This window comes from Epinephelus moara, chromosome 7, assembly GCF_006386435.1.
Source record: "Epinephelus moara isolate mb chromosome 7, YSFRI_EMoa_1.0, whole genome shotgun sequence".
Lineage (NCBI taxonomy): Eukaryota > Metazoa > Chordata > Actinopteri > Perciformes > Serranidae > Epinephelus > Epinephelus moara.
Window position 1 is genome coordinate 30,479,704 of NC_065512.1, and position 22,608 is coordinate 30,502,311.

A 22,608-nucleotide genomic window follows, 5' to 3' on the forward strand; every position below is an offset into this window, starting at 1 on the left:
GATTTAAATAGCACATTATTGCGCTTTTATAATGAGCACCGCTTACATTGTGCTTTTAATAAATACTACTGCATTGTTCAAAAATTATTAATTGTGTCTCAAATGATTCTAGGGGGGTACAGCTTTACTGAAGGGGGAGTCATGTCCCCCCTGCCCCCCCCCGGGATTTCCGCCCCTGAGTAGTGGTGTGGGGCAGAGGCCAATATATCACAGAGGCTCTGAGACAGCTGGGTGACAGTGAGTATTACGAGCCTTTACTGTCAAATCCAATAGAACAAATAAAGACTGAACTTACAGAAATGCTGCTACAGGCGAAGAATGAAGACTGGGTCTCTCAGAATGAACGTGACTTTCTCCTTTGTAAGAACCCTAGAATCCCCTCTTTTGACATGCTCCCAAAAATACACAAGAACTTGCAAGACCCACCTGGTAGACCTATTATCAGTGGGATTGAGTCAATTACAGAACCATAATCCCAATTTGTTTATATTAAACAGTTTTCTTCCTTCATCCAAGATAGTACACATGTAATCAATAAAATAAAAGACATTAAGAATATTGGATCTGCACTGTTGTCAACCATGGATGTGGAATCATTATATACCAACATTGTAAATGAAGAGGGTCTGGAGGCTCTATCACACTACTTAGAAAACAGACCACCTGACCAGATGCCCCCTGCTGCATTCATTATGCAACTGGCTGAATGGACTTTGAAGAACATGTTTTTTTTTGTTTCAGAACCAGTTTTATAGACAGAGGAGAGGTACAGCAATGGGAGCATGTTTGCTCCTAATTATGCTAATTTGTTCATGGGTTTCTGGGAAGAAAAGTTTGTATTTTCCAGCCAGAATATCTTCCTTGACAAAATTATTTGGTGGGGTATATATTGATGACATCCTGTTACTGTGGTCTGGTTCAGAGACAGAGCTTTTACATTTTCTTTCATATCTAAATAAAACAAACAGCAATTTAAAGCTGAGTATAGATTTTTCACTAAAAGAAATCCACTTCCTTGATATTTTTAAAGATGAATTGGGTGATTTAAACACAACCATCTTTAGCAAACCTACTGACTGTAACACCATTTTGAGGGCAGATAGTTTCCATCCACCTTGGCTGACTGACAACATACCATTTGGTCAATTTCAGAGACTCAAACAAATCTGCAGTTCAGAAGAAGATTTCAAAAAGAATGCCCAGGATATGAATCTAAGATTTGAGAAGCGTACAACAAAGCAAGATGCTTTTCAAGAGGACAGCTACTAATTCAAAAGAAAAGCAAACATGTTAAAAATTAGGTATATTTTGTGACACAGTACAGCTGTAAAGCAAACAGAATCAAAAAGAAACTGGGACATATTAAAAAGTGACCCCTCTCTCAGAGAAGCTCTTCCGGAGGCCCCCTTCCATCAGCTTCAGAAGAGCTCCAATATTGAGTGACAGACTAGTACATAGTTATCTGCCACCAGTTACTCAGAAAACCTGGCTAGACTCCAGAACAGGTAATCACAAATGCGGAAACTGCAATCACTGTGTGAGCGTGTTGAACACCAGCTCGTTTTTAGATCCAACATCAGGCAAAACTTTGACATCAAATCTTTTATCAATTGCAACATGCTGTGTACTGCCTTGAATGTCCTTGTGGCTGGTTTTTTTTTGGAAGTTAAAGGTGAGGCTATCTGAACACAAACAAGCTATAAAAACTGGCAACCCACTATATCCCATGGCCCTGCACTACAAAGAAGCTCAGCATGGCAGCAGCTATTCTTTAGAAATCGTAGTCATTGAACATATTGCCAGATCAATCAGGGGAGGGGGCAGGTTAAAAAAACTCTTACAAAGAGAATCCTTCTGGATTCACACTTTGAGAGCGACACAATATCCAGGTCTAAATGGAGAATTAGTTTTCACTCCTTTTCTCTGAATGTCTTGTTTTTAGGATTATTGCTTGTACTGTTAATCAGATGTGTTTTTTTGACTGTATTGTGTTTATATTTCTACTTATGTGGTTTCCTTTGTATAGAGGTAGGCCCAATTCCAATCCGATCCCTTACAGACTCACTGACTTAGAGGCGCGTTCATGTGAAGTGCGTGAGTGTGTGAGGGCTGTCCCATTGTCAAATCGTCAAGTCAGTGAGTCAGTGAGTGAGCCCTTTATGCCCCCTTACCGTAGGTCAGCATCGATGCGGACTTACGGTAAGGAAATTACTCACAGTTCATAGCGTTGTGACGTCGAATACAGGGGTTGCCCTCGGAACACCGGAAGTGTTATAAAAAAAACCCCGAAAACACAGTCAGCAGATATGCAAACGGTAAGGTTATGGAAGGAGAGCGAAAAAAACAGATAGATAAACAATGAAACATTACATTAACAAGGATTTAAGATGGTACATAAACACATGAAGTCAGAGGAATACCAGTGGTTATATTCCACACACAAAGAATATATATCGATAGATAGATATATAGACAGATCGATCTATATATCTATCTATCTATCTATATAGATATATATTCTTTGTGTGTGGAATATGTGATGACAATAACCGATAAATGATCACTCCCAGAGCCGCCNAGTGGTTATATTCCACACACAAAGAATATATATCTATATATCTATCTATATACATATATATACATATATATATATATATAGAGAGAGAGAGAGATAGATATTGTGTGTGTGGAATATATGCTGACAATAACCGATAAATGATCACGCCCAGAGCCGCCACTGTCAACAACATTTTGTAGAGAGGGGGATAAGTGCTGTCCCATTCCTATTTGTAGCATCCGGAGCCCTTTCAGACTCTCACACTCAATCACTTACAGCTAACGTCAGTTAAGTCAGTGAGGGTTCAGGGCTTGAGTCTTTAGGGGCCGGATTGGAATTGGGCCGTGCTTGAGTCTTTAGGGGCCGGATTGGAATTGGGCCGTAGTTACTTCTGTTCACCCTTTGACCTTTGTGGTCATGTGACTGAACCTATAAAGGAAGTAGCTTGACAGCCATTTTGCAACTGCCCTGATGAAGGCCTGTATGGTTGAAATGCGTAGGGGTTTTTAAATGACTTTGAGATTCCTGTACTGAAGAGCACCAGAGGTTGACCATTTTCACACTTTTTGAAGACCCCTGCAGCACTGAGCACTCCATGCATTTATTTTTTTCTGAAGTCAAAAACCTTGTTGCATCATTCTTACCTGTAATTTAGTAATAGCAGGTTAGCATAAAAACATTTTTTATTCAGTTTAAACAGTTTGTGAATAGAAAAGCTCTAACTTCACCTGTGTTCCCAAGATAAAAAAACACAGATGTTTCATGGTAGACGAGTCTTTCAGATGACTGTTAAAACATCGGCGCTATGACATAATGTATTAAACTAGCTGCTTCAAAAGATTAAAAAAAAAGCCTGAATCTAGAGTAGAATTTATTACATTGGTTGTTGCCTAGGTGAGAAATTTGGAGCTGAGTTTGTACAGTTGCTTCATGTGGTCAAGAACAGAAATATAATCACATAATCTTCCCAAAGTGGTTCAGGTGTCCTCACATAAAAATATTTAATCATAAATGGGAGTTCAGGGACATGGAAATGTCATTAAGTTGTACAATCAGAGCTCCCTGCACTAGCTCTGAATATTTCCTTAAAAAAATGAAAATAAGTGGGCACATTACTTCAACTTAAACTGAGGCTTGACTGCTGTGTAGACTGAAAATGGGATGATGTCAATGACTACAAATGGATCTTTCCTTAAAAAAACAACATTATTGAAAATTCTGATTTGGTTTTTGAAATGTCAAAATGAACATGTAATTTACTCTTCCGTCTCGTATTGCAGCAGGTTCTGTGAAGCTGGTAAACAACAGTTTGCTTTTTTCATTTGCAAGTATTAAATGGAGGAATTCAAATAAACACAAGACGTTTGTGCGTATCTCGTTCTAGTCTAATCATAGTCCTATACATACCCTAAAAATAAAATAGGAGGAATGATGACACTGGTTAAAAATCTCACATTATAATTTACCAAATGATGTTCCTAAAGCCTAAAACTGGGGTTTTTGAATAGGTTTTTTAGAATCACAGTGTTTCACATACAGCAGCAGACAGCACTGTGTTCTCTCTTAGTTGAATTTGAGATAGGTTAAAATTGTCTGTATAGGTGCCCCTGCTCTGTGACCCCTGTTTCAAACTATCTGTTAGATGGCTTGATAGCTGTGGATATAGAGTCCCTTTTCAACCAGTTTCATGGCCATTCATACTTTAAATCATATGACTCTTACTGACTGTAAAGTGACAGCAATGACTCATATGACATCAAGTTCTGAACAAACAAAATTTAAATGCCATCAAGTAACACAGCTTTTTGGACGAGTGACTGAAATGTCTTTGACACTTGAACAACTGGTCCAATTACCTTTGACTTTATGCCTCTACTGTGGATATCCATGTGTGCATCTTCAAACCAATAAACCGTTAAGCAAAACAATATAACTAAAGTCAAGAACAATCTTAAATAGAACTCAAGTAAAAAACAAAAAAAAACAAACCTATCAATATGTGAAAGGATTTAAAAGTTACAGTGATGCTGGACGTGTGAAAAGACTGTTGGCACAATAAGGGTTTGTGTCAACAACTGGATGGGGCTTGAGCTGGCCCATCTAAATAATTTATACAGCGTTTCTTATTGATTTGTAATGAAAAAAGTCTATAGCCACAACAGCAGCCTTGTGAGACTGTGATACTCTTTACACAGCAGAAAACAATATTGCTGTTGCATGTAGGAGGTCAGAATATTGGTAGTATAAGTGTAGCTTTGTGCCAGACCTAGCAGTACTTGAATGTTACTTGTGTGAAGTAACACTTAATGTAAAATGGATAGTGAGCCAATTAAGATTAGATGAACGCACACATAATCCACTCTGTGATGATAAAATATACACAATTTTTAATTAAAAAAACACAAATATTAAAGTGAAAAATGTGCAATACAATGTTGTTTTTCTCTGCTTTCTGCCACTGTTTTCAATATGATGACTTTCCTCCTCTCCACCAGCAATAATTGTGGGCCTGGCTCACAGCACATGGAACGAGGCAAGATGTCCCAAATGTTCTTGAACAGCCCAAAGACACTGGGTGATTTATTCACATATAGATTCAGGGCTACAGATCTGACCTTGTTTGTTGTGCTTCACAGATGGAGTATGATGGTCCGCTCTCCGCACAGGACCAGATGTACATCCTTTATGAAATCAAACTGCAGTGCTACCAGAACCTCTCCAACATTGATCCAGGGTCCACAGGTACAAAATGTGCACAGAAAGTTACTTGGGCTTCAGAGATGTTATGTGGATTCATTAAATGTTTGCTACATTATGTGTGTGTACAGAGGATAAATGGAATCAGTTGACTTTTCACCAAGCCCTTATGTGCTGTTGCTATGCCTGCAAGCTTTTCAAGCTTGCATGGCACCTGTGCAGTTTGCAGTGTTTAGCCCCATTTTTAACCTCCCCACTCAATTTATTCTCCGACTCAGCATCCTCTCAGTGCAAACCTTAGGGGGAACATACACATTAATGTTTTCCCCTAATCCCCTTTAGCTCACTAAACAAACAAACAAACAAACAAACAAACAAACAAAACTGTTGATGGCAGCTAATGTGTATTAAGCATTGCAGCAGACAGACAAACCAATAACGGCTGTGCTTTGAATGTTCATTTAAAAACACCTCTTTTCTAATCAGTCAGTTTAGGGACACTTTAAAATGACAATTTTGGATTGCAGTTTTGTTGAATGGTTTCCAATCCTACATTTATTTGTGTTTTTATAAATGGACAAATCTTGAATGATGGGAGCATCGATTTGGAAAACTCATAATCGATTTTATTTTTATATGTATTGTTCAAACTACCGTAACTCCTCGACCATTCACATTATCGACGTAATTCCAACGGATTCTGAAAGCTGAGAAGCGGAGCTTTCCAGTGATATACGGTAGTGACGTCATTACCTGTGGAGGAGGGGAGGGAAGCGGGCACAGCAGGAGGAGAGTGAGAGTTTTGGTGAGTTTTAGCGGAAGTTGGGGGGCGTTTTCTTTGTAAATATTAATATGTAATATTTAGTGTTGTAAATAATAGTATTTGTGGTTTTTTCAGAGCTTTCGAGTTTTTTTTATACCGTGTTTTTGAGTGTTTTTGCATTGTTTTCGTCGTGTAATCGGAATAGTTGCCCTCGGAATCGGAATTGAATGGAATCGTGAGGTGCCTAGAGACACCCCCAGACCAAAGAGCATGGATACCAAGAGGCGAAGCTCCGTTGAATTTTTGCCAACAGCCACTAGGGGCGCTGCCGCCATTTTGGACTGTTGAGCTTGGACTGTTGCACCCAGACAACATGCAAGATGTCAAGGAGAGAGGAGAAAAAAAGTAAAAGATAGCAGTAATTAACTGCAACAACTATCAGTGGAACACGCCACACCTGGCCTTCCACCGTTTCCCGAAGGATCCCGACAGGTAAGAACTCCTGAGGTGTANAAAATAGCCTATATATTATTATTATTATTATTATTATTATTATTACTGTCCCCTTACTGTACAAACTGTAAATAAGTCTTTATTCCTGACTATGTGACGTCATTCTAGTTAAGTTTCTAGTTTTTTTTTTTTGGTATTTTGGCTTAAGGGGTGATTTTGAAGGAGTAATTAAGTTAATCTTCTCATAAGTGGATGTAATATGTAGAAATGCCATCTTGGCCGTTTTTCTTCGTTTTGTCTTTTTTAAAGTCTATATTTTGCTTTACAAGAACGTGAAAAAGCAGCTATGACCAAGCTATCACGAGGTGAGTAGCATTGTAAGCATAATTAATAGCGATATACTTCAGTTTGTCTGTGTGTTTTTGTAGCTATGCAAGCTGGTCTGCTGCGGTCTGCTGACAGTCCAAAATGGCGGTGGTAGGACGAAACCATGGGCGAGTCTGTTGCTATGGGGCGTTCTATTGAGCTTCGCCTCTTGGTATCCATGCTCTTTGCCCAGACAGAGCAGCCATGCTTGGGGCAAAACCAACATTTAAATCCAGTATTTTCACAGACAGCAGCACTACAGGCATGGCCCTGCGTTACTCTTTGCTGTATACTGTAGGAATATTTGCACTCTGTTAAAATCCACACTTGAAAGGCCCTCCCTGTTTTGATAGGATCGCTAAGCTATCATTGGACAGTCATTGTTAAGGAGAGGGGTTAGGATAGTCAACTAAATAAGTTTGATATGGCCTGATGTACAATTCTTAATGAAGGACTGTGGCATTAAAGCTGCAATTACTTTCTACCAAAAAAACATTAAGCTTCCAACAGTTTTTAGCTTAATGTTCTGAATTTTCAAACCTTTATGAAACAGCATAGAATAATCACAGTGGCAGCCAGAAGCTGACCAATAATTACTTTCATATGTAGCCTTTTTGACTAAATTATATTTATCTTTCTGAAAAGATGTTCAGTGATGAATTGTCAATTATGTGACATTACCGAATAGAAAGAGCATTGCTTTCTAAAGAATGTTTTCCACATAAAAGTACAGTCTTTTGTGGAGCAGGGAGGAGATGAATCAGCAGAGGTGCTCATTATTTTTGGGGCGTCCATTTTGTTGTTCTTAAGTGGCTCTTTCAAGCAAGAATGTTTTTTGATTTTGTATACATCCTGCAGAATAAAATCAGATGACATCCTTTGGATTATTTGAAAAGCATTTGTTGGCAAAGGGCAAAGGAAGATGTGATGCTAAAAAAGTGTAGAGCCAAGATTCAGTGTATGCATTATGCTATGAAGACATTTGACCTTGAGTAGGTTAGCATGTGGGAGTTAGAGTTGGGCGATCTTGTCCATATCCTATCGTCCTATCGCCATCTAGTGAAATCGCCGATGAAGGATGTCATCGTCATTCTCCTGACATTGTATGGCAAGCCGTTTTAACATTTAATCGCTAGACTGGATATTCATTACTGATATCTGCAACATAATTTTGCCTAGTCAAAACTCTTATTCAAGATATCTGTAATTAGATTTTGACTAGTCAAAACTCTAATTATAGATATCTGTAATTCAGTTTTGACTAGTAAGATTCAAACTATTTTTGCCATTCATGTGTATNCCATACACATGAATGGCAAAAATAGTTTGAATCTTACTAGTCAAAACTGAATTACAGATATCTGTAACTGTAGTTTTTACTAGTCAGAATGACGTTATAGATATCTGTAATTCAGTTTTGACTAGTCAAAATGATGTTATAGATATCTGTAATTCAGTTTTGACTAGTCAGAATGACATTAGAGATATCTTTAATTAAAATTCATACTAGTCACAATGACATTACTACTAGTCAAAATGACGTTATAGATATCTATAATGGTAATTCCGGATAGTCAAACTTAAAGATTAAATGTTAAAACGGCTTGCTATAGACATTGTGTTGTTTGGCATCGTGAAACAACCCTTCTATCGCCGATGGGCGATCGGATTGCCCATTGGCACAACCCTAGTGGGAGTATACTCAACATACAGGTTTTCAGCAAAAAGAATAAATAAAATAAGATGACCACAGACTATTGACCAGATGGCAGTATATGTATATTAATTTCTGCTTATACTCTTCTTGCTGTAGATGAGGTGTGCCCTCCAGACTGGGACGGTCTCATTTGTTGGCCCCATGGCTCCCCTGGGCTGGTTACCAAGGTTCCCTGCCCCTCTTACATCTATGACTTTAATCACAAAGGTTAACAGTTTATGTATTTTTTAAAATGTATTCATTTTGCAGATATACAATTACTGATTCTGAGACAAGAGGATAGAAATTCAGGCTGTTTATGCTGTTGATAGGCTGTAATGTAAGTCATTTTCAGGGTGACTTATTTTGAACAGGAGTATCTAAAAAAATAAATCAGCACATATATAAAAAAAATGTCATTATACCATATAGTTTAAAGCATTATCTGTTTTGTACTTTGTGCTTACACTCCCACAAAGGTATTTTCAATTATTTTGGCTAATTATAGGGGCGATGATATGATGGAAATTATCAGGTCACTGGACTTCATGCACTGATAGGCCTTTTTCACAGCAGATGTTTTGTTGTAGTAAAAGCACAGGTGCTTCTCACAACATTAACGATGGCTCTGTTCTATTCATGGATCCCGGTAAGCCATGACAGAGTGACATTGAACCAGCATGCACAACACCGGGACCTTGAAACCGAAGCAGCTAAATGGAATTGAGCCATTATTAATCTTACTATTTATACCGGTTTTCTTTCTCAGGAGCAGCGCGGTCTCACTCAAAAAGCGAAATCGTTTCACCGCTACGTTTGCTGTTGTGCACTGCCTGTAGACCAAAACAAGTGTGTCATGAGCCACACCTCCCTCTACCTCTGCTCTCCACCCCCACCCCACTCGCCTCATCTGTGCAGCCGCAGCATCTCCACGGACTATTACATCCAGACGGTCCCGGTGTTTCTTCCGCAGGCTCCACTTCACTCAGCTGCCCGATATACCCGCTGCTTCTTCCCACATTAACCTGAATAACAAACCAGGGCTCGGTGCTCTGGTTGGATCCAAACGGAGAGCCGGGTCTAACGTTAGCTGGGAAGCTAGCGGAGGCTAACTGGCTGTGCTGGCAGCTGAGTGAAGTGGAGCCTCTAGCTGGGAGGCTAGCGGAGGCTAACTGGCTGTGCTGGCAGCTGAGTGAAGTGGAGCCTGAGGAAGAAGCACTGGTTAGCCCCGGTTTCACTACAGGCAGATTCACTCGCCACAGGGGCGAGGAAATAAAACCTAAACAGCCAACTTGGGTTTGGCTTAGTTTAGCAGTTAGCGATGTCTTTCACTTACTCTCAGTCTCTGCTGTGTTTAGCTATTTCCCTGCTTTCCTGTTAGCAGTAGTCGGCTGCCACGCTAACGTTCCTACTCTTCTCCATGAGCCAGGCTCACGGGCTCACGGAGAAGAGTAGGGACGTTAGCGTTAGCTCCTGGAGTTAGCACTAGAGCTACTACGGCTACTGGAGTAACTTACAGCTATGGAGCGCTTCTGCCAGCTCTTCTAGTCACTGAGCCTCGCCTCCATCTCAGCAAATATATTACATTTATTACAGGTACCATCACCATTGAAGTAGGCAGGGAAATAGCTAAACACAGCCCGCCAGGCTGCCTGCTGGGCTACATTTTACAATGCTAATTGCAAATGTTAGCTGGGCTGCCGGGCTACTCACCTAACAACTGTACAGCCTGACCCATTGCTGGGACATGTGCCTAACGTTACTATAACACTAATTAAAACAGACATTTGACTCCGCCATTTCACTTCCAAAATACGCGCTGCCATACGCCCCTTCCAGTGAAGCTCATGGGACCTTCGGATCGGAAAAAATATGAATGGCAGTGAATGAGGAGAGAAATATTATCTTTTGGTCCCGTTTGAGTTGTGACATGAAGTCCAAATATGTCGTTAATGAATTTAAAACATAAATTTTAAGGTCAAGAAAGTCATACTTTGTGGTAAAACTGTTGAAATATAAGCTTTTGAAAAAAACGTAATTAGAAAAACTACACAGGAGGCGGTCGTGTATGTGACGTCATAGCCTTTGCTCGCTTCCAGCAGCTTGGAGTGACTGCAACCTGGCACAAAACACACAGACATCTTCAATCATAAATCGATTAATCATAAAACAGTGGAATTTCAGTGGGGAGGCCAAGCTGCAGGAAGTGAGCGAAAGCTATGACGTCACATACGCGACCTCCTCCTGTGTACTCTTGAGCCTTTCTAATTAAAAAGCATATATCTCAACAGTTTTACCTCAAAGTATGACTTTCTTGACCTTAAAATGTATGTTTTAAATTCATTAACAACATATTTAGATTTCATGTCACAACTCAAACGGGAACAAAAGATAATATTGCTTTCCCCATTCACTGCCATTCATATTTTTTCCGATCTAAGGTCCCATGAGCTCTACCGGAAGGGGCGTGACTTCGGCACTCTATGTGCATGAACGTGCAGCCGGACCGGCTTGTAAACAAGGGGCTGGAGATCAACACAGAGAGAGGGTGTGTGAGGTCATGCCATACTCCAGATGAAATTACACCTCTAGTTCTTCACATAGCGATTTTTTAATTCCTTCAATCTAGAAATGATGAATTTTGCTTATTGCTCCTTTAACATAGGCATGAAAGGCGGCCGGATGCAGTTATAGTTTAACAGTGCCAGGGGAAATGCGGCCGGACAAGGACGAAAGTTGAGGCTGCAAAACTCAGAGAGGGGCGGGCGGGAGGGGTGGTTTTGAGGGGATCCAACAAACACCGACTTTCATCCGAGAGAGCGGTGTCCTGAGAATTGTCCCATAAAATTCTAAAGCCAAACATTATTCTTTTTTCCTAAACCTGACCGCATGCTTTTGTTGCCTCAACCCAACCATGTGTGTTTGTTGTTGAAGGAAGAAATAAAGTCAATACGCTTTGTTGTACCGGGTCCATGTCATTGGTTCGACAGCCCATTGGTTCGACATCCCATTAGTCCGACTGTCCGCGGTGCTGAGCGGCTCGCGGCAGGCGTATGGTGCGCTGCGACCGGCTTGAGGCGGAGCAGGCTCACGGCTTATGTGTTTGTCACTTTCTTTTTCATTTTAACCCACACCATCATCTTTTCCTGACCCTAACCAAGTGGTTTTTGTGCCTAAACCTAACCAGACCTTAACCACAGGGCATCATGATGATTTCGAAACGGACTTCGGAACAATGAGTTTAATATGGTCGGAACAATGGGATGTCGAACCAATGGGCAGTTCCTGTTGTACCAACAAAGTGTGTTTACTTTGAAAGAGGCTGTATGTAAACGTTAAATTTCCTGTGACAACAGAAGTGTATCTTGAAAGAAGAGAACTTGACACGGTGTCCCAGAACGTCGACAACCGATGCACCCAGTGTACCTTAATCTTCGTATGTGGACGTGGAAAGTCCATGACTAAAACGTTAATATGTGTCGAGGTCGGAGTGAGAATGGGTTGTACTCTGACATGTCAAAATGTCCTCTGTGAAAAAGACTATAAGAAAAATAAAGGTGTAGTTTGCCCCACTCTAACAGGTGCAACAAAGTTGTCAAGGGAGTCAGGGTGATATCAAGCAAGCACTGTTTGTACATGTCAATACAGTCCTCAAAAGCAGTCTAACCAGCCAAAATAATTAAATTTACCTGTGTGGGTTTGCTAAGGGTGTGCAGGTCCTTGGATAGTAGAAATTTCACTTTACTAATCCATAAGATCAACCTGCATTAAATGCTTTAATCATGAACAAACCATTTTTCTTGTTTGTGTTTTAAGTGTCCAAAATCATGTTAAAGTATTTGTTTACAGGACATGCTTACAGGAAGTGTGATGTCAACGGTTCCTGGGTGTATGTGGACCGCTGGAACAAAACATGGCACAACTACTCAGAGTGTCTGCGCTTCCTCCAGCCCACTGATGAGGAAGGGAGAGTAAGTATGACTGTCAAATACTGACTGTCAAACTTGCTAAATCAATCTCATTTACATACATACATGGATAAATGCACAGATTGTTAGCATATGTATCAGTCAAAGCTTTTAATCTCACAGCCTCTTGGGCAAGCTCATGCGGAGACTGGCTGTGAACAATCTGACAAGAACAAATGTTCTTTAATAACTGGAATTTAATGCTGGGCATCCGTGTGTGCTTTATATCATGAAAAGCCACATTGTGCAAAATTGGTTGGTGGTGCAGAAGTTCAGATTCACAGCTTTCCACATGACTGTCCGACAAATGAACAGCTCTTACCATCCTTTGAAACAGAAGCTAGTACCTTCTTTTGTGTATTACCTCTTAATACAAAACAATGTCAACTTTCGACTCCTCATCACAGGCTGCATGTCTATGACTTGTTTGACTTAATTTGAAGAGTGACCATCTCTTTTCAGGCTGTTTTATTCTTTTTCAAATTATTCTAGGCCAAATGAGTTCAAACTCAACAGTAATAGGTAGGGATGCACCGAATATTCAGTAACCGAATATATTTGGCTGAATATTGCAAAAAAACACACATTCGGTATTCGGTGGAATAAGTTAAAAGCAAGGCCGAATAATAGCGGCATGTTTTGATAACGCAATCAAACAGCGTGCCGTGACGGGCGGTGTAAAATGTCGGCAGTGTGGCGATCCGTCGCTTTTGCGACTAAAAATAGTTTTGAGCGAGCAAAATAGGCTTAAATCATTCAGCACGCTGTGCGAGCAGCCTACAGATTTCAACCACCAGCAGAAACAAAAGGCCAATCCCACCGGTTGTGGGTTGAACGGGGGTCACAGACATAGACAGTAATGTATTCCTTTCAAATACGGCGGCCATTGGCTTACCGGCGACGGAGAAGTCGGCTCCAATAATATCCTCTTCTTGGTGTCATGACTGCCCAGAAGTACCTGAACAGCCGAGCCAGCCAAACACAGGTATGTGACGTGTCAGAGGAGAAACGAGCCTTTCACATTTCTCTGTTTGTGGCAGGTAACGGCCGACAAACCTCACAGCACTTTAGGGACTGTTCTTTACTTATGAAGGGACTGTCAGGGGAGGAGGCTGGCTGGTTGATTCTTATTTTATTTATTTATTTTATTTTGATCCCCCCTATGTTCATCACTCATTGATGCTGTTTTTGAAGTATGAATAAGTCAATAAGTAATTTATTCCATTGAAATATCATTGATGTAGCCTATAATAGAAAGGTGATTTATCTTTTTATAAATGACAAAAGGCACATCTGCGTCATTTTCGCTGTGGTATCGTGATACTACTCAGAACCATGATATTTTCATTGGTATCGTACAGTGGGATCCAATTTTGGTACCGTCACAACACTAATCAAGAGGGGGTTCATCTGCAAAAACTAATGAAAAACGAAACAACGATATTCGGTATTCGGTACTCGGTATTCGGCCAAGCGTTTAATATTATTCGGCTTTGGCTTCGGCCACAAATTTTCATTTCAGTGCATCCCTAGTAATAGGTAGAAAAAAGCACCATTAGAGAAAAGTCTGAAAAGTTGACAGAACTTGGTGTAGGAGGATTGTGGTTTTCTTACAGCATTTCCTCTGTAATTCTCTCTCAATACCTAAAACCTATCTTGCATTCTCCAACTGGCAATCACTGTGCTGAGGAAATGTTGTCTTTTTCCTCTAATGTAGTACTGAGCAGGTAGTTGATAAATACACACACACACACACACACACACACACACACACACACACAAACACACAAAAAAGGTTCTCGAAATAGGAGCACTAATCATATAGCAGGAATTCTTTTTGAGAAACCGACTGAGTGAAAGCTCTGCTCTAACCACTGACCTGAGGAGTGGAGGGAAAATAAGTGTACAGTATCCGCCTGTCAAGAAGAGTAAACACTTATTAATGCCAGTTGACCATGGTGCCAAGTTTATCTTTATGCTGTTGAGACTTTTTTATGGGTAATGTCCCCATATATATGGAATATGTAGCTGGATGGAGAGATAGTCTCAATATGACAGAGAACTACATTTGTGTAAGGTGATTCAACTTCACCCTTTTTATACGACCCATTCATCTAAGCAACCCTATTGCCTGGGAGACTATCAGTCATCTGCTCTGTGAAAATGAGAAGATAGGTTATTACCAGGGAGGGGGCTGCTTTTGTTTACGATATCAACTAAACCTTGAGGGCCCTTTGAGTCTTGCCAGTACTTAAGAAGATTATATCTTAGATTCAGGAAAACAAGTGCTTTGTTAAAACTCCTGACCATGTCTCCAATTTGTAAACATACAAATGCTAAGGATTTAAGACTGCCACATACATGCAAAGACTTGATAAATCTACCTTTTCTTCAGTTTTAATTAACTTCAGACTGACATGCCAAGAGCTCTGGGAATGAGTTACTGATTCATTCTTTAATGCAGAGGCATCAAGACTTTTTCAACTCATGGCCATCCATCCATCCATTTTTAACGACTTATCCAAAGCTGGGTCGTAGTGGCAGCAGGCTGAGCAAAGTGCTCCAGATGCCCCTCTCTCAAGCAACGCTTTCCAGCTCCTCCTGAGGGATCCCAGGGCGTTGCCAGGTCAGATGAGATATGTAATCCCTCCAGAGTGTTCTGGCCCTCCTACCAGTGGGACATGCCTAGAGCACCTCCAGCAGGATGTGCCCAGGAGGCATCCTGATCAGATGCCTGAACCACCTCAACTGACCCCTTTGGATGCGAAGGAGCAGTGGCTCTGCTCCGAGCTCCCTACGGATGTCCGAGCTCTTTAACCTATCTCTAAGGCTGAGCCCAGCCACGTTCTGGAGGAAACTCATTTCGGCCGCTTGTATCCACAACCTCATTCTTTCGATCATTACCCATAGCTCATAACCATAGGTGAGGTTTGGAATGTAGATGGACCAGTAAATCAAAAGCTTTGCCTTCCAGTTCAGCTCTGTGTTCACCGCAACGGTCCGGCACAGCGCCTTCATCACTGCAGAAAAACGCTGATCTATCTCACACTCCATTCTAACCCTACTCATGAAGAAGACCCTGAGATACTTAAAGAAGAAAAGAAAAAAATTGTGTCTCCCCGGGACACTTAGTTAAAAATTACATTATGAATTGCCATAACATCCACATTTAAACCTACATTATCTACATCTACATGTTTGATGGCACATATACAGGGTACATAGCAGTATTAGCATCTTGTTCAACTTTAGTAATAATAACTTCATTTATATAGCACTTTTCTTTTCAAAAACAAGTTACAAATTGTTTTACAAGGGGATAAAAACAAGAGGAATCACCAGATATATCATTCAAGTAGAATTGATACACTAATAATGACAAGTGAGGTATGAATGAATTATTAGAACACTGTAAAAACAAGTAAAAGTAAAATGGAAGAAAAACAGATTCAAGAGCAAGCAATCTAAACTGGCAGGTCGTTCCTGAGTTGAGGTGCCTGACTCCAAAGACATGGTCTCCTCTGGTTCTTATAGACCTGACTTAAGCCTCTTAAAAACTCTGAGATTTTAGCAGTCTTACAAGTTTAGTGCAAGCTATACTGCCCGACATGTATCTCATTAACTTGGGTACAACATCAAGATTGATGTATGCAAACTGTACGAAGACAGTGCCTACTGAACAACGTACAATGCAATAGTTTCCCATACTAAGCACACAAGGATGCTGCATGGTTATTACTTATCCAACTGTGAAGCCCAACACAGAGAGTCACATTAACACAGAAACTTTTATCTTAGTGAGGAGGTGTGGTTGACCCCGTTGCTAGGTATGACGCAGTCTTCTAAAAGCTGTGATTGGTTGTTACAAAAAGGAAAAAATAAAAAATAAAAGAAAAACAAATGTGCTCTTAGTAATGAATGGACAGTGAAATCAACCGATTATAGAACTTAAGACTGTATTAAGAAATGTGTAATCTTGAAAATAATTTTATGTCATGATGATGAAACTCAGCAAAATTAAATTAATTGTTACACAGCTTCAAAATGTTTGAACGTACCTCATTCACATGCCGATTATTATATTGATTTGCTTATTGTTATGTTTACTCGCCATGCTGGTAATTTTACTACTTAATCTATTTGATATTAATGGTGGACGCAGACTCAGCTGTCAGCAATTACTGTGATTGCTGGCCTCCTTGTAAAAAGCGGTTTGATTTGGCAGAATGACCAAAACAATGAACGAAATGGAGAAAAAAAGAACAAGAAAGCCGAACTGGACAGAAGAGCAGTGCCTGCTGTTGGCACAGCTTGTGGAGGAGAACAAAGGAGTTTTAAGAGGGAAATTCGGTCCCGGGATCACGGCACAAGGGAAGAGGTAGACTTGGGAGCGCATTGCCCGACAAATCAATGCGTCATTCCCCCTCCTTTTACGCACAAGCGATGAGTGTAAGAAGCGCTGGTACATGCTGCAATCCAAAGCGGGCGTTATTGCGTTACTATGCTGGGTGGGAAAAGTAAGCTCATCCCTGATGAGGTCAACCACAAACATTATCCCTGCATGATCAAGCTGTTAGCGTCTTATTAAATCACTGTCGTTCAAGAGGCCTATACGGAGAATATCTCTCTTTCCTCTCTGTCTTTCCGCCATCTTCTCTGTTTAAGACACTCTTAGGCTTCTTAAAAGTCCTCCTCCCTCCTCTTAACAGTTTTTCACCTTAGGAGCTCTCTTAAGGCCCAAGATGCTTTGTGAATAACTTTTATCTTACCAAGGGAAAATTCTAAGAAAAATCTTAGAATTCGAGGAATTCTAAGATTTTTCGTCACTAAGAGCTACTTTTAGTCTTAGGATTCTTTGTGAATACGGGCCCTGGTATTCACTGCATGTATCCTCCTGAGCCATGAGTCATATGTGTTTTTTTCGGCAACTCTATTTTACCTTCAAGAGTGGACTGAAAATCAAATATGTCTCTCTGTGTTCACAGCAAGACTTCTTTGAGCGGCTGTATGTCATGTACACCATTGGCTATGCCGTGTCTTTCAGCTCTCTGCTCGTGGCCATCTTCATCATTGGATACTTCAGGTAAGAGAGTATTTTCTAATGTTTAAATTATGTGCTGCCTTTGTGACAAGCATGCACATCGGTGGATTACCTGCAGGAGGTGGATCTCTACTGTGTCCGCATCTTTACATTCTACCTTGTATCCTGAAAAGTCTCAGGTGTGGGAACTATAAAACAACAAGGTTTAATGCCTAACAACCGCATACTTTTCAGGTTGTCCAGTTAGTTTTGGAAAGTCTCTCGCCCCCTGAGGATTGTAATTGCACAATTTTTCTCTTTTCAGATCCTATGTTATTGTCCTCACTGTCCTGCTGTGTCCCAACTGCACACTACATTTCTAACCATGTTTTGTGTTTCATACTGTGTTCACAATGACAAAAGTGAGGATACTTCAATATACTTGCCAGCATGCAACATGCATGTTTGTTTCATAAGTCTTTCATTTCAGACAGAGGAAATATACAATTACACATACAACAACCACGCCCTCCAACCGAAAAACATCAGCACCTGGTAGAACAGTTAGATGTCTAATAAGAAATTAAAGACAAAATCTCTCTATATATACATATTAACATATACACTTCTGCAGAAATCTGATAGACAAAAATCATTAAAGGAATACTTTGTTATTTTTCAACCAGCTTTGTAAATAAACTGTTGTAAACTTCCATGGACATCTCCCAGCAAAACATCTGGTGTCTTGCTGGCGCTTGGGCTGTTGCTTATACTCGGAGGTCGGAAGTCGGAAGTAGGAATGACATCACCTCCGAGTTGACAACAGTTTTTGCATTCTAGTTGACAATGGTGGACAAGTCAGAAAAAAACATGGACGCCCACAAGAAAGTCTTTGTTGCCCTTGCACTTTCGGAGTATAGACAGCTTCAAAACCATCATGCACTCCCAACTGATGAATGCCGCAGATGAGGCTGACCTGATGTAAAACAAATAAGATAAAATTGCCATAAACAGTACTCTAGAAGAGTGTTTACTCACTATGGGTACGTCCCAAGTCTCTTATTTTATACTGCTAACTCCTAACTCCTTACTTGAACCGGAAGTCGTTCGAGCTCCGCCATCTCGGCATCTTTAAGGCCGTCTCATGTCTCTTATTCCAGCCAGTAAGGAGTTAGCGTTAGGCGTTAGGAGGGATCTGTTAGGTGCGATGAGTAAGGTAACACGAGAGGTTCCTAACAGGAAGTCTTTTTCAGCTTGAGGCCCTGACGTATAAATACCCGCCATCTACATCTGGCTCATTTGAACGAGATGGCGGAGAAACAGCGCAAGTGTACCCGTTACATGCATTCTTTGCAATGAAACGCTGTCATTCACATGCCTACGTGACTACAAAGAGTAACGATGATATTTCCTGCAAGACTGTCATGCTGTAATTAAGTTTCATTCACAACCCGTTGCGTTGTTCAGCGGACTGTCGGTGATGTGTGGCTGTTAAATGTGCAGCTGCTCATGTCCAGAACCACGCGTGTTGATATAACACCACGGCTTTGATCAGCGAATATAATTTGACTTGGGATGTACGCCAAATGCTGGCTCCGTAAAGCATGCAGCAGATCCAGTTGTACCGCCGTCATCAGAAAAGGACATCGCTTTACGTGACGCTTCAGAGTAAGGCCGTCTCATGTCTCTTATCAGCAATCCTCGCTCCTCACTCCTAACTCCTGACTCCTTAAATGTTTTCCTAAGTGGGAGGGACTAAACAGTTAGGTAAGGTGGCTAGGTTAGGTGGTTAGCAGTAAATTTAAGGGACTTGGGACGCACCCTATGTATGTGACCGGCAGCCATCTTGAATTCGTAAGTCGGGGTTGATGCGGTTGCTCCGAGTCGGAAATCCGATCTCAGGGTGCGTTCGAGTTTAAACTTCCGACTGGGAACTGGGAATTTCTGACCTCTGAGTACAAAACGAGCGCACCATCAAACTACAGGCTGTACTTATACAGTTTTGTATTGCCCACCACCCATACCGCCATCACAGGCACAAAGAGTAAAGAAGTGGATCAAAAGACAGAGCCCATCCACCCTTAAACTCTGACCAAACTCTGATCAAACAGCGGTAAAACAAGGTAGTGCTGATTGAGTATAAACCAATATAATGTACTGTAACAATGTAATGTACTGTACTGCCTGTTTCTTGCCTAACATGTTTTTAGAAAAATGTTGTAGTGCCCTTTTACCTGTAATAACAAAGGTTTGGGAACAAGAAGTGGGTGGCATACTGTTTCCTACATAGTGAAAATGGAAAAAAAATACTTTGTTGCCTATTTCTCTCCTCAGAAGTTACCTGTAGAATGAGTTGGTTTGTTACCAGCCGGCAAACACTGTGTAGAACGTTTGTTTATGTCACCCACCAGTGGGAGCGTTTATTGGTCTGGTGCAGCACACTGCATTCCGGTAGTTGTATAGGTTTTCTACCAGTTGAGCAGAATTGGATGCCACAGTCCTTTTTCTCTGTTTTCTTTGGTCATGTAACACCAATTTCAAAAGTATTTTATCCTTCTACTGCATAGACAGCCTAACTTTATGAAAAGACCATCTTTCCAGTGATGACATACTTTTTATATGTGCTGACAACAGCGACACCATTCAGTGCACCAGTGGGGAGCCTCTTCAGCCTCGACAGTCCTGTGCTGACTCTGAGGAGGAACAGGTTGTTTTAAAAAGCAATTTAAGGGTCTCCTCCTCATGGGTATAACTGCTGCTTTAGTGAAAAATGTGTTAAATATGCCGTACTAGGCTGCTATAGGGACATGTTAAATGTTGTTTAAACATGTTTTTTTTTTGTTTTTTTTTCTCTCTTTCTCTCTGTCTCATATTATTTAAACAAGGACCGTTGATATATCATTTTAGGCAATTAATATTTGTACCATGCATTGTTAGGAAGGCCAACCTCTTTTATATAGCCTATTGATGTAATTTTATTGTGAGGCAGTTATAGTGTACTGCGGTGCTGTTTAAATTCTGAGCTTTGTTTTTTTGCTAACATGTGGGCATATGCAAGGTTTAACATTATATTATTGTGACAGTGCCTCTCTGGTGGTGTTGTGAAGTAACACAAAAGTAATGTAACAAGTAGGGTAATAGATTACTTTCTACAGGGGGCAATTAAGTAAAGTAATACATAAATCTTTCTAAAGGTAACGAGTAATGTGTAATACATTACATTTTTGAGTGACAATGCTAGCACTTGCCACATGGCATTGAATTTATTCGTTGACTCCCAGACAGTATGTCTTATCTTCTCAAGTTTGATGTGGTTAAGAACTTGGACTATCCAAATGTTGTGAGAAGGTGGTACAGAAGATATCCTTCTCAGCAGGATTAAGTGTCTGGTCAGCAGAGTGGCAATCAGAGCTGCTTCTAATGCCCTCTATACACTGTGCGTTTTTAGCAATCTTATAAGACTATTGCATGACACACTGTGTGACGTGGATCTAATAAACTTTGGTACGACATCAAGTTTGATGTGTGCAGATTGTACGATTGCCGTTTACTACTGAATCACAGGTTACGACATATGTCAATATGCAACGTCATCAGCGTAATTTAATTTAAATTTATTTAACTTTTGTGGGCACTATTGCGGTGTGTGTGTGTGTGTGTATTGTGTTTGCTAGCTGCCAGCTTGCTCACCTGGAAGTTACAGTTCCTCCGCAATTTCCTTCCATGCAGCGTCTTTTTTAGCAGCTGGAGGAAACATCAAATAAACAAGGCTTCTGCTGCCACAGCTCCACCAAACTTTCCTCTTTCTGGGAGTTCCACAGACTTCTTTTTGTTTGTTTTACCTCCATGGCAAGCGATCATTTGTTTGGGTTTAGTGCCAGTGTCGCGGTGACCATTGCGTCATTTCCTGCTGCATTTCTATTGGTTGATTAGTAGACGTAGGTCGTAGCAGCTGTCACACTGTGAGATAGTCATCCTAAATTTCTGACACCGTCAGAATTTTATCTGAGGTTATTTTTGACAATGGCTGTCCTTGAACCTGTCTCACAGTGCGACGTAAGACCACCGTTTTAGAGCCACGACCAAAGATATCGCCACATTTCTCCCACGATGGTCATTTTTCGTCTGGGAAAGCCCAGAATTGCACAGTGTATACCGGCCATAAGGCAGAGTGATTGTAGAGGGGACCCCACCTCAAGTAGTGCAATCATAGCCTAAAGCTTTATCAGCTCCCCAACTGTTCCGGCAATGTCTCAAAAAGCTCAGACCAGAAGCTCAGGACCATAACATATGCACGTGTGTAGTTGGAGCTAGACTTTTGCATTGTATGTATGAGGCCATGGCACAGATAGTTGTATGCACTTTGGTAAAGCTGGGGTAGGCAGGTTAATTTTAGTGTCACTGGTAGTGCTGCACGATTAATCTAATCACAATCGCGATGTCAGGCTGTGCGATTACATAACCGCATAAAAGGCTGCGATTTGCGATTTAATGTAAATAAATGTTAACGTGTGAATGTGACTGCCTCTCCTGTAGTGTGTGGAGTTTGTTGACATCACGCCCACAAGCTATCCTGGTGCGTGCAGCCGGCGTGCAGCAGTGACCAACACAGACGCTGAAGAAGAGCATGAGCTCGACCAAGAACAGCCTGAGTTGGTGGCGAAAAAAACGCAACGTATATTATTACACGGCGATACTTTGGATTCAGGTACGGCGACATTGGACAGAAAGACGTGCTGTGTAAAAGTTCAAAAGTTAAAGTCGCCACGTCCCGCGGCAACACGACCAATCTATATCAACACTTGAGACAGCACAGGGAAAAGTAGGAAGAGTACATGCGAGAGAAAGCCGAGCCGTGTAATGCTAAAGACAAAGAGACAACTGAAAGCCGCCAGAGCCTCATAAAACAACATCCAAGCACAGTTAAGCAAATATTTGTAAGTGTCACAGGGAAATCATGGACTCCATAACAAATGAAAAATTGAGCAATTTTGCTCAGTTTCGGCCCACTTGACATGCTGCTGTGTTGTGCTATGGCGTGCTGGAATTTGTCATTTACGTGACAACGCCTGAACGCAACTCAGGCTC

The 22,608-nt window shown here is 40.9% G+C and overlaps 1 protein-coding gene across 1 annotated transcript in view; it reads left to right on the forward strand.

Moving 5' to 3' along the window:
• Positions 1-22,608, forward strand: part of pth2ra (parathyroid hormone 2 receptor a) — a 95,777-nt gene that overhangs the window by 14,390 nt on the left and 58,779 nt on the right. The window contains exons 2-5 of the mRNA XM_050048833.1: positions 5,194-5,299; positions 8,650-8,760; positions 12,382-12,503; positions 17,486-17,583. Coding sequence (XP_049904790.1) covers positions 5,194-5,299; positions 8,650-8,760; positions 12,382-12,503; positions 17,486-17,583 — 437 coding nt within the window. The remainder of the gene's footprint in view (positions 1-5,193; positions 5,300-8,649; positions 8,761-12,381; positions 12,504-17,485; positions 17,584-22,608) is intronic.